The 13063-nt window shown below is 39.5% G+C and overlaps 1 protein-coding gene across 4 annotated transcripts in view; it reads right to left on the minus strand.

Moving 5' to 3' along the window:
• Positions 1–3430: 3430 nt before the first annotated feature.
• ets1 (v-ets avian erythroblastosis virus E26 oncogene homolog 1) overlaps positions 3431–13063 on the minus strand; it is a 40958-nt gene continuing 31325 nt past the window's right edge. For 3 of the 4 annotated variants that reach the window (XM_031290793.2, XM_031290794.2, XM_031290796.2), the window contains 4 exons: positions 12593–12838; positions 10748–11008; positions 6123–6241; positions 3431–5754 (listed from right to left, as the gene is read on the minus strand). In XM_031290793.2, the coding sequence (XP_031146653.1) occupies positions 5539–5754; positions 6123–6241; positions 10748–11008; positions 12593–12838 (842 nt within the window). In that variant the 3' untranslated portion in view covers positions 3431–5538. The remainder of the gene's footprint in view (positions 5755–6122; positions 6242–10747; positions 11009–12592; positions 12839–13063) is intronic. The other variant, XM_036004280.1, reaches the window with a different exon arrangement.

Consider the following 13063-nt stretch of genomic DNA (forward strand, 5'->3'; position numbering starts at 1 on the left):
TTGTGTGTGCACTTCTGGAAAACGATGGAGCTCCACATGAAGCTCTGCGACTGAGCTTGAAATATTTAAATAGTGTTAGATCCTGCTGTTGGCTTGATAAAAGGGTTAGTCATTTCACAAAGAAATTCTAATAACTGGTGCTTCTCCCAGGCTTTCAATCACAGACACAGTTTGCTCTGCTGCGGCAGTCAATCATCATCAGTTCCCATTTCCTACTCTCGTATTTTGCACTATTTTGCATTTTCTAAAATACAAAATTAATTTCGCTCTGTCATTTTGCCCTATAAAAAATACAATAAAGTGCTATTTGATCCATTATATTCTAAAAAGTGCTGAATAAAGCAGTCACGTGATATTGTTTGGCTTCCTATACCCCAAAAGTACAGTCATCATTTAAAAAAGTAGACAGTATACTATGACATGCAATGACACTATAAACTATAAAACTATATAGTTTTGAGAGCTGGAATAATTTTAGAGTGGCACTAGAGAAGTAGGTGCAAAACAGAATTGGCTAAAAATCATATGCAGTACACAGTACGACCCTGCATGCACTGTTAATGTGATAATGGATTCTGCTTTAAATGGGTTATGTGCCAGCGTGGAGAACTCTACACACATATACAGACCAGATCAGTATCATATGATGCACAAAATCCTATAGGAGGAAATACACATCCTTCAATGCAACATCCTGATAAGTTGAATCCAGAGGGCAGTTATGATGACTTATTGATTCCACCTAATAAATTCCCTCCAGAGGTTCAAGTTTTGATTGCAATACAGCCAGTATTTCCCAACTTCATGGCTACACCAGTACATCATTTAATCTCCCGCTCTTGTCTTTCTCAGTCATGTTAAGACTACATGCAGGAGACAGATGTAGCTTGGTAAGACCCTTTAGATAAATATTTAGGTTTGAAATCTGACAAACGGGCCGCATTCCAGTGTCAAGAGAGCTGTAAGCTGCTGACGACAGACGGTAATAATTTTTGTCAGGGGAGGCAGAAATCATCCGACATCTTTCTTGCGACTGCCAGGTGTGACAGTTCTCACTTTCTGCACAGACTTCCTCTTCTCTTTATGTTTCTGTCTGCTGTCTCTCACTTTTAAACCTCTTTAAAACTGTGGAAGCTTCCTTTGAAGGAGGCACAGAGGACATAAAAAGGGGGTAAAGTGTGTTTACGTGAGCCAGCTTTTTGTCTGGGTTTGGAAGTGGAATAAGCAGGTATGAGTAGCATCTTAATAGTTTTGGATTTTGTTCCAGGTCTGTTGGAACATGCACTGTCCTGGCAAGTATTTAGAAACCTGCCTAGCGATCACGTCTGGTCTGGATCATCAGCCCAGTCAGAGCGAGGGAGGTGGAACAGGAGAAGAACCACCTGTGTAACCTCAGCCTGCCCTCTGCCAAGAACACCACCCACAGGTCCAACAGGAGAATATGGGTCTGATTCTGTCAGAGGACGGCTCTATCATGTTTGCTCTGGGGTTGCACATGAAGTATGTAAAACCAGTCATGTACGTACAGTATGTTCTGTATATGATTTATACAGTATGTGTCCTATTTGATGTCATTGACATTTTTACATTGCTTTGTACACTGTAAACATTTTACATGTATGTAAATTGAACTAAATGCACAGTCTAAAAATGTGTTGAAGATATTTTCATGTACACTGTGTTTTGTCTCTATAGTACATTCATGTTCTAAAATTGAAAAACAGCTTACTGAACCTGTCATATGGCCTTATTACTACACTGCTGCAGTGGGGCCAAACAGCTGTTGGGGGGAGCAGGCCATGGCCCTGTATGTTTTCTATCTACAGTGGAATTTATATGAGCCCGGGGTTTCAAGCACATGAATGGGCCCCAGTGTGCCGGTTCTGTTTTGACGTCACCTCATCAGTGTGCTTGGGACACACTCGTAAAAAGTGGGACACTCCGTGGCCAGCATGTAATTCAAAGGGAACTAGGGCTCCTTTGAAGGACAGAAAGTGTGGTGATTTGAACAATAGACAGATTTGTTTGACTATGTGCCACTGAGTTAGGGACTATTGCAGAATCAACTATTCACTGAAACCTTCTATCTATCTATCAAAACAGTTCAAGTTCAATTCATATTTTCTCTGTGTTGCTCAGTGATTTAGTATATCACTTCCTGTTCTGTAGACAACTCTGATTACTGTTAAACCGTATCAAACAGCAAATGCTTAATAAACACTCGGTTGGATGAGTCAATATCACATCTTAGACCACATGATTTTCTGCAGAGTAAGTATGCAAAAGCCCACTATTGCCATACAAAACTGTAAACTTTACTACAATAATAATGTTCTTAATACTTAAATAGTATAGCAAAACTTGTGTAGTAATAACAGTGTATTCTATAGTACTATAAATACAGTACTACAATGGCACTAATGGCACCAACATGTCAATAATAATGTGCATTTATGATTCAAAACAGTAACACCACACACAAGTATGAAATCTTTGTTCACATATATTTTATAACATTTTGAAGTACATTAAGTACATTTTAGAAATAGAAGCTACAGTTTATAAAACCTTTCCAGCAGAAATCATTGATGGGCCAGCATCAGCCTTTTTTCTCTAGCAGACAGGTCTATTTTCTATATATATATATATATATATATATATATATATATATATATATATATATATATATATATATATATATATATATATATAAAAAAGAATAAAAAACAAAAAAGAAATCGCTACATTATTTTGTCCTGCGCTACCTTTATAGTCCCATGAAAGCACCAGCTGCTATCTCTCGTCTTTTATAAAATATAAATTATTGAAAAATATTCAAATGTTTGTGAACTAAATACAATAAAAATGATCTCATAACAAAAATACAGAGACACTATAAAATATACAAAAAACAACAACATCCATAACAAAAAAAAAGGTTTTCCTTCTGAATCCATTTTGAGATATTCATTTGCCACAAACTACTGGTGTGTATACACTTGCCCAACTAAGGTTCATTAATACATATGACCTGCAGTAGATTGTAATGCGTGACATTTAACAATAGTACATTTTCCTGTCAAAATCATTTCCAAAACACTAACATTTTAGGTAACAGAATGTTTTCTTTAAGCACATTAATCTTAAACTAACTGTACTTATATTAGGACCTTGTGTGGGGGGAAAAGACAGCCATTACATTTATGTTTTAAAAATATGTAAAGCACTCCTAATCAAAAAAATTAACCTGAACAAAAACAGTGTTTTGAAACTGTGACATCAACATGCAGAGAAGAATGGAAGTACAGTGCAGCTTATTACGAATCCATTTGTTGACGAACATGGGTGAGGGTTTGTGAGTCAGTGCTTGATGATGGCGGACAAGCTTATTACCAATTAAACATTATGAACATATCCAGCATCTCTTTTCTGCACTCAGTGGGAAACCCAGATCAGCGAAGGCATTAAGTCCTAAAGCTTGTGTGCTTTCCAACATATTAACAAAAGATCGGAGAAAAGTCAACACTTTCCAAAAAAAATGTGAGAGAATTCTGGTCCCTATCTTCCGACATTGTGGACGATACCCGAAGCACCGTGGCCAAAGACCTCACAAAGGTTTTGGTTATTATTCCTGCTTTGTCTCTTGCTTATTTGTGTAATCTGGGTCTCAATAAAGGATTATGAAATACAATCTGTACAAATAGACATCTCAAAAGCTATTTTCATCCATATGGGTAACATTCAGCCACTGTAAACAATAACATTGTATTCTAAGATGATATTCCACTTTGGCATTTCCCATAAGGCCAGTGTACAGCCACTGTTCCCACTGTTGGGAGGAAACTGCTGCTCAAAAGTAACCAGTGAATGTTAATGCACAAGTATGGGTGGAATCATACATGAGTTACTCACAATGAACTGCATGTTGTTTTGCTCATAGATACTGTAAGTAACGTACAAACCCAAAAATAAAATACAAATGTTTGCCACTAGTCCTAAATGCCTCTTTTTGCAATGAGGTTTCAGCTGCATTCGTGCATCCAACAAACCACATAGGCAGTGGAAAATACACAACCCATGCAATGCAAACCTCCAAGCAGCGCGAACTTGCATCAATTCTGTCAGTCTTCCTCTATCGGACCTTACAAGTGATCATCACCTGCAGTATTCCTTTCAGTCACCTTCATCTATCCCACACAACTTCCGATTCTCTCTAGTCCACATTTTTCTATTGCCTGTCCCTTTTTCCTACACTGTACCTTCACACTACACTGCAGCCGCGTCCTCATGTCCAAAATGTACTGCATAACAAAACATAAAAAAACATTTTTAAAAAAAACTGGCTTTCTTAGGATTTTGAAAAATCACTTCCTCAACTATTTCACTTGTGATTTTATTGTATAGACATACAGACAGAAGACTATTCAAACACTTCTAAAGCAACCCTAACATGGACAGTGAACCGACCAATTATGCATCTAATCTGCACATTAAACAACTCTTTTTAACAAGGACTCCTGAATTTCCTCACATAGATTGTCTACAGTTTGCTAATACTGGTGGTATATGCAAAAAATGCACGAGTTTCAGTCACAATATGCATTTCTAACAAGGTGGCAAACTTGTACGTAAAAGGTGAAAGCGTCAGTTTCAAAAGCAACGGCTACTTTCAGTTGTTTGTCTATCAGACAGTCTAGGTATGAGTAATCTCACAAACCCTACAAAGCACATGGCCAGTATCTATAGTGTTGTCTGATAACCAATCAGCACATTTCAGTTAAAGGCTCCTAGAGAACAGAACAAAAAAACTTGGCATTGGATGCTTGGTTGTAATACCTTCATTGACAACACAAGAAAAATATATTTCCAATATATGCCTGGTAGGTTTACATTAGGTGTTCTCAACATTAATAATATAATACTGGCACAAGCATACACTCCTCAAACAACAAATTTGAAACGACACTTTTTTGGTCCAAGCTGAAAATTCTCTTTTTGCCAAAGAGAAACACTGAATATGTAAATATGTCATTATACCTTCCTTAGTTCAGTTTTTACATTTTGGCAACTGTTTTTTTTCTAAGCAGGAATGTTTCACCCGTTCTAACCAAACCATGAAATTAATCAATTATTTTGCTCTCTCTCGGTTCTGTCAGTCCTTATGTCTTGGTCCTCTCGTCTCCCCCACTGTGCTACTTAGGCAGAACGGAACTTGAACTCTACCCGATAGCGATCTGCCTTGAGCTGCTAAATAATACCGGTAATCACACATACGCACGCTCACACACACATGCGCGCACACACATCTCAAATGCAACAGGGTATGAATACAGGCTTTTGGCTTGTGCCTTCTTTTTAAAACATGGTCTGAGAGACAGGAGCTTGAAGTTGACAAGGACCACAGTTAGTCATCAAAAACATTTTGGTCCCCAAAAAAACGGTTTTACCAACTCTATCAAAACAGTTGAGACCACTTTATGAGCCCCAGTCCACGTGTCTCCTCAACTTTTGTCTTCACTTCTCGCTTCGCCTTTGCTTTCACTCGTCCGTATCGGGCTGTACGTCCAACATTGCATGGAGCTCCTCAGGAGTGTACCCCAGCAGGCTTTTTAAGTCACAGACAAAGCGGTAGACATAGCGTTTCCCTGATGTCTTGTGGATGATATTCTTGTCATAATAGTAGCGTAGGCCACGGCTCAGCTTCTCATAGTTCATCTTGGGCTTGTTTTTCCTCTTGCCCCACCGCCGAGCAACCTGTAACAGTGCAGGAAATAAGCGTGTCAAGATGTGTCCTAAACAATATAATAAATGTGTAACAAATGACTTCACAATCAAAGCCACAATTATTACTTTTTTTTTCAAATCTGGGATTGTGTGAATGTAATCATCTACCTTTTAAGTGCTAAAAAAAAATACAGTACTTTGGTTTTTGCTTTGTTTAAGTCGTTTTGAAATGAAACACTACTGATGCAAAACCAGTTACCCTTCCAAAAAGATTGATGGAGCCAAACAAGGCATGCAAGACATTTTCACAAAGGCAAGAAGACATCTTGTTCATCTGGCTAACTACTTAGGACCTCCCAGCACGTGTACCAGTGACCAGCGGGGTCACAACCTCTCACCTCATCTGGGTCAGAAAGCTTAAACTCCCAGCCGTCGCCTGTCCAGCTGATGAAGGACTGGCAAGACTTGTCGGTCAGTAGCTCCAGGAGAAACTGCCACAGCTGGATGGGGCCGCTGCCTGCAGAACAAATGGGAGAGAGAAAGAGAGGTGTGCATTTAAAAAAAAAAAAGAAACTATTTACACTGAGGAGACACATTGTTGTTGGTGCAGACACTGGTTGGTGTGTGGATTTAATTAGATAAGTGTTAAGTAGGTGCAAAGATCCAGACTCGTGTTCAATTTTCACGTTCTGTGGTGCTATTATTAGTTCAAAGCTCCAAAGTACTGTTTTAGATATAATAATACATTGCATATATGGAATGTTGATGCTAAACCCAAGAGTAGGAAAACACATATTTAGGAAGACAGGGATTTCTAGCATAAAAGTTTACAAAAGTGAGACACATTGCATAAAACTATGCAAAATCTATATACTGCATGCACTACAAGGATAAGACGTAAACAGAAGTACAATCCAGCTTAAAATGAGGAATATAGTGTATACTTCTATGTATGACAGTGTTACATATGCATGCCAGTTATTCACTTGTGTCTGAAAAGGGACAAAGTAAAACTTATAATGTGGGTCAGACTGAAGTACAGCAGTGGAACCAAATGTCCTGCTAAATACAACAGACTCATTCATCATGTATTCCCTTGTCTGGCAGTTGCCCTATGCAGTATGTGAATCTAAAGTCTGTGTTTGTATGAGTTCCATACTGATGAAGTCACTAGTTTAAAATAATAGGGAGTGCCTTTAGACTTCAGCAACACATCCTTGGGACTTGAATGCAGACTGTGCATGTGAGAAAGAGAGTGTGTGTTCTAATGGATTCATGAATAACGAGTAATATAATAACCTGTTAAAAGTGGACTGCAGCACTATTATAACAGCTTATTACATCTCATGGAAAAAAGGAGGGAAAGCAGAACAAAGATAACCAAAAAAAGGCTGGTCTTGTCTCTGAACTAGATTCACTGCAGCACACTTTGATCTTGTGGTTTGAGGCTTGCATGTTGAAATCACACCTGCCTATGCAGCACACCGCCTCAGCAAAACTGAAGCTACGCAAAAGTCTCCTCTCTCAAGTGCCTCAGAAAACCAAATGTACCATTATACAACACAAACAAAAACTTCGAGGGGAACAGACGTGTGGGTTGAACACTTGAAAATGGTGCCTGTGAGCCCTTATTATTCCTGCAATGATTGGAGAAGGTCCATGACAACAGCCACTACCAAGACTTTGGAAAATAAGTGGCAGTGCAACACTGTCTCTGTCAGACAAAAAGCTTCGACTCGCATTCCAAAAGTCTGCAACTGTAATAGCGAGTCCACATGAGGGTGATGCAGTGCCCGGTTACCAGCCCCATGTGCTCTCACGCCAGAATGTAGGGTGCCCTTTGACAACAACAAAAAAAGTTTCCAAAAATATATTTCAAGTCTCCATGCACAATAGGCCTCATTGAAAAAGCAGTGTGACAGAAGGGTGGCTTGGGTGGGGGCTTGCATTCATAGCAGAGTTAAATATCTGACCCATGGTATGCTAAATGACTCTTTAGCATATGCAGCTATAGCAAGAAAGCTGGTGATTTGGGCTGCAACTAAGGATCAATCAATCAATCAATCAATCATCTATCTCTCTTATTTTTTGTAAATGTAAAATAATGATTACAATGGTAAAGAATGATACTCAAAGTATTTGAATGTTCATATTTGAAAAGGTGGAACCAGCTAATAGTGTTATAACTTGTCAATATTATTACTAATTTGAACCACTATATTGCAAATGAAGTACCTCTGCATGCATTTGTACGTTTGTACTTGTGAGACAGGTAGCCAGAGGAGAGAGTAAGCAAAGTATCATAGTGTAGATTGAGAGTTTACCGGGTTGTAAGGGTGCATGGTGTTACTGGAGACAGAGGTGTAAATGGCATATTGTCACAGGAAACCACTAAGATGACAACTTGAGCTTCACTTATCTCTCTGCAGCCTTATCATGCTCCCCGTCAAGTGTCACCTGTCACTCTGTGACTGGGACAGGAAGCCGAGCAGAGCAAGATGTCATAAACATCAATTTGGAATCTTAAAATTGTTTTTTTTGGTTGAGGTTTCTCCCTTTCTTCCCCTCTTTCTTCCCCTATTTCTTCAACCACCCACACACACACCCACCCACACACACACCCACACACACCCACATACACACACACCCACACACACACACACACACACACACACACACACACACACACACACACACACACACAGCTTCCATCTTTGAAAGACTACGCTCTCCTTACCCTGCTCCTAATAACAGCTTGGACTGCAGGCTGCCTGACATTTTTTCTCTTTCAGGAAAATTGGGGTATTTTAGCATGAATTTTCTTTTTCATCTTTCCCTTTTCCCATCGTGTAAAAGCTCAGAGGAAGAATTTTCTCCTTAGTGAGAGTACATCACTATGCATTAGAGCTTTGAGCTTTTTAGAGTCATCTATTCTGTCGTAGCGTAACAATTCATACATTTCAGAAGTCAAGATTGAAGCGGTAAATGGAGCCCTAATGTTGTGGTGATTTGAAAACGTTTTGAAAGAGGATAGTTCCACATGCTTAGGTTTACATTTTGATATAAAGATTTTTGTCATTTCATGAAGGCAGCTGTCATCATAGCTGGTTTAAAAACTCCTCATCACCCTTAAACTTAAACGAATCTCAGAAGCTGTAAAATTCTCTCTCGTTCATCCAGAATGCTTATCGGGTTTCAGCTGATAAAAATGTCTTTTTAAGTTTCTTGGTTCAGTCTACTTTTATCAAACAGGGTGCCTGGCCAGCCTCTAATGATCACTTGAGGGGCTTTTAGACTGTGTCTTACTCTTCATTATTTGATTATATGTTTATTACGACATCTTTCCAACATCATTACGAATGAATGACTCATTGTTCTATAAACGGCTTTTGAACTGATAACCATACCGATAACCAATTAACTTGTGCATACCAACTTTGGGACAGTCTGTTGAGATCTGATGTATGCATTGTTAGTTACGTTGAGAAATTTGCTTGGATTTCCCCTTTTCCAATGCTGGCAATCTCGCAGCCTTGTGACTATAATTTAAACATGGCTGAAAAAGTCCCAAACGTTTTTGCCTTAAGAGGTGATTCAACGCCTTCACAGTCCAATTTTTAAACAACAGTGTATGTCATAAAGACTTGAACTAAACCCTCGACTCATGACTAAAGGTTGAATATGTATTGTCTTATGCAACATATGATATGGAAAATATAGTTAAGACAATTGTATGTGTATCATGTGTTGACATGCACATCCTGGTTAAACTGTTAAAAGTACTAACAGTAGTCGTTTTTCACGCACCTTTTTTCAGACCAAAAACATTGACAGATGCTAAAATAGTGCATTTGCTTTAAAAAGTTTGCAGATATCTCTACATCTTATTGAACTTGGAGATCATACATAAGCCAGCTCTTTGAGCATGTACGAGTATGAAGATGCCTCAGCAGATGAAGAGATAATTTTTCTCTGGTGTTATGTGCAGGGGCAGGCATAATTTCTATGTTTCACTAGCGTTGCTAGGGCGACCTGGAAAAAAAATAGGTTGAGATGCAGGCTGCAGATAACAAGTAGGTAGATGAGAAGTGAAGATAGAACAAAAGAGTGTGAGACAGAGAGAGAGAGAGAGAGAGAGAGAGAGACAGACAGAGACAGAGAGAGAGAGAGAGAGAGAGAGAGACAGACAGAGAGACAGACAGAGACAGAGAGAGAGAGAGAGAGAGAGAGAGAGAGAGAGAGAGAGAGAGAGAGAGAGAGAGAGAAGAAGGAGAAGAAGAAGAAGGTACGAGTGAAATTTATTTTGCTTCCTGTAATGTGTATGACTCGAGTTGCCAGGGTAAAAGGTGATAGTTTTTTTTTTTTTGGTCTAAAAGCAGTGCATTAAGGCACCCCCGCATCTGGGGCTTTTGCAGAGCGTCAACAAGTGCGTTTCAGCTGCACTGCATCTTACTCCTTATAGAACTGGTGGCAGGAACTAAATTCTGCAACTTTAAGAAAATGTCACCCAAATTACAAAAAGGGTAACCATGCAACAATAATATATTTCTTTGCCCACACATTGCCCAATAAGTTCTGTAAAAAAAAGGACTAATGATGTTGATTGAGCCTTTTTTTGTCTCCTTATGGTAATGTACAATAATGATAATGTAGAAACGTGGTGGATCTTTCGAAGCTAGAAAAAAAACTGATGACATGCACACACTATCAGTAATAATCATAAACACAATATGATCTTTAACTGTTCCTCTTAACATGTTTGAGCTCACTTGCATATGCATAGTTTCTAATGATCAATATCAGTATAACAGCCCTGGGATTGTGCATGCTGCCAAGTTTAAAGGTCCCACCTCAATGGAACGGAGCTATGATTAATGCTATTGGTTACCCTGTGTTTTCCCTGCTATGACATTTAAAAAATGTCTGCTGAGAAAAAGGTCTATCTATAAAAAGCTGCAGCACGTCTCGAGGTATTCCTCTCTATAAAATATAATGTATAAACTATGACCTCTAGGCTTCTTACCTGTGTATCCTGCAAGTGCCGCTGCTGGGATGACGGGTTTATCCTTGCTGAGGTCTGAGCGCTCCCTCACATAGTCTTTGAAAGTGCCCTTTGGCTTGTGGCTATGCAAGGCAGTGGGGTAGTCTTCCGAATCAAAGCTGTCATACGAAGGCACCCGTTGCAAGCTGCTGAACGAGGACTGGCTGCTCCATGACTGGGTCAATCGGTCGCAGCTCTCAAAGCTCTCGGTGCTCTCGAAGGAGTCCTGGCCACCGAGCTTACCTGAAAGGGAAGGACGGGTGGAAATGGCGAGAGAGAGAGAGAGAGAGAGAGAGAGAGAGAGAGAGAGAGAGAGAGAGAGAGAGAGAGAGAGAAATTAAGTTATTACAAAGGTGCAAACTGTACTTTTTATAGCACACCACACTCTTTAATAAAGCCTGAATTTGTATTATGTATGATTTCTTTTACTCTGATAAGAATTGTTTTCAATGCGATAGAATAGATCTTTATTGTCATTGTTTTCAACAACAAAACACATTTTAGCAGCTCTCAATATGACAGTTGAATCACAAGACAAACAGAAATATAAAATGTAAATAGTAAAATATAACAATCAAGATAAATAAACACGATGAGGTGTCACTATATACATATGTTATTGATAGTCATACTTCAATGCATACAATTTCTAATTGTTATTGGGGGTTTTCTGTAGAATTTGACAAAGCAGCAATATGTATCAAAGTGACACAAACAACACCTTAGCAGTAAATTATGTTCCTTCTCACTAAGCTATATTGTCCCGAATCATGCCACATTCCTCTCCAGTTCACACCTAATTTCCCTTTTACAACCACCATTTGGATTTGATTTTACATGGAAGACAATCACACAAATTGCCTTGCTATTTCTGTCCTTGGGAAAGATAAGAGGAGCCTTTCAATGGCAAGTAATTATCAAATGAGAGATAATGCAGCCACTCGATTGATGCTGAAATCTTCAACTGCTGAAATTGAAGCCACATGTGGATATCAGTTGTGCTCCAAAATACTTTCCCACGTTGGGAGAGCACAACGCAATGCTCAAAAGCTTGGTATGTGTGATGCATGAGGATTGGACCTCATACCTTGCAGGAAAATGCTTAAAGCACTGGCAAGAGGCTTGGATAGTGTACATGGCACATGAGATTCATTTACACAGCTGGGGATTTGTGAGAAGAAAATCCTAGCTTTATGGTTATAAATGTAAACCATGCTGCTAATTCTTCTGTAAACTACCACTGAGAGAGAAAACAAGCCTGCACATTCAGAAAAGCAAACAGTTTCATGAGAAAACCCCACGCTTGCTCGCTGAGGATGACACCTCTATCTCCTTACCCAGAAGTCGAGGAAAAGAGGCCAACAGAAACAAGAAAGAAAAAAAACTTTCTTGAAGGTTACACCACTTGAACTGTTTTACATAAAGAATGGGCGGCAAGAAGAGAACACGTTGCGGCTTTGGTTCGTGTATCACAGTGACAAAAACAATAGAGTTTTCTTTTTTTTTCCCAACCAAGTCTAGAGTGTGTGAGGCGGGTTTGCTTGAACCACAAACCAACCAGAGGGCCTGCTTTTCTTCTCTTCTAATACATGCACGCTGATGTGGCATGACAAGATTTTGGTAGCCTCAGCACAATCACACGCACACAGACACCCACACAAAAAACGTTGACATGCACTCGCACATGCATGCACATGTGGACACATTTAAAACAACGCACAATCCAAGCAAACTGTTCACTAAAACAGAAATGCATCACATTCTTTACTGCAATGCTCTGCTTAAATTTCCAACTATACTTCTCATATCTTGTATGTGACCCCTCACCTCGGCTGAGGCGTCCCACACACATGTTGTCAGGGGATACCACCTCCTGCTTGACGGTGAAGTAGTCCCCCTGCAGCGGGTTGAGGGGTGTGTCCCGCAGGATGACAGCAGGGTATTCACTCTCATACTTGAGCGTCAGCAATTCCTCCGAGCTGATGGGATGAAGTGTCTGGTAAGACTCTGTGATGAAGCCGGGCTCTGAGTATTCAGAAGGAGGGACACATTGAGCATGCTCAACACCGTAGCCTGGAGACACAAAGGGAAATGAGTATGGATACAAAGCAGAGAAGGAAAGCAAGGATCAAAGGAAGAGGAAGATCAATCTTAGGAGAGTGGAGTCATTATCCATCTTGTGCTAAACTGTCGCCCAAATGCTTAGTGCATGAATAGTCCATAACAAAAGCCCTGAGTGCATAAGATGAGTCTTGTACATTTGAGGTATGATTATTGATTAGACATGTACCTAACTTT

The sequence above is a fragment of the Sander lucioperca genome, chromosome 8, assembly GCF_008315115.2.
Source record: "Sander lucioperca isolate FBNREF2018 chromosome 8, SLUC_FBN_1.2, whole genome shotgun sequence".
NCBI lineage: Eukaryota > Metazoa > Chordata > Actinopteri > Perciformes > Percidae > Sander > Sander lucioperca.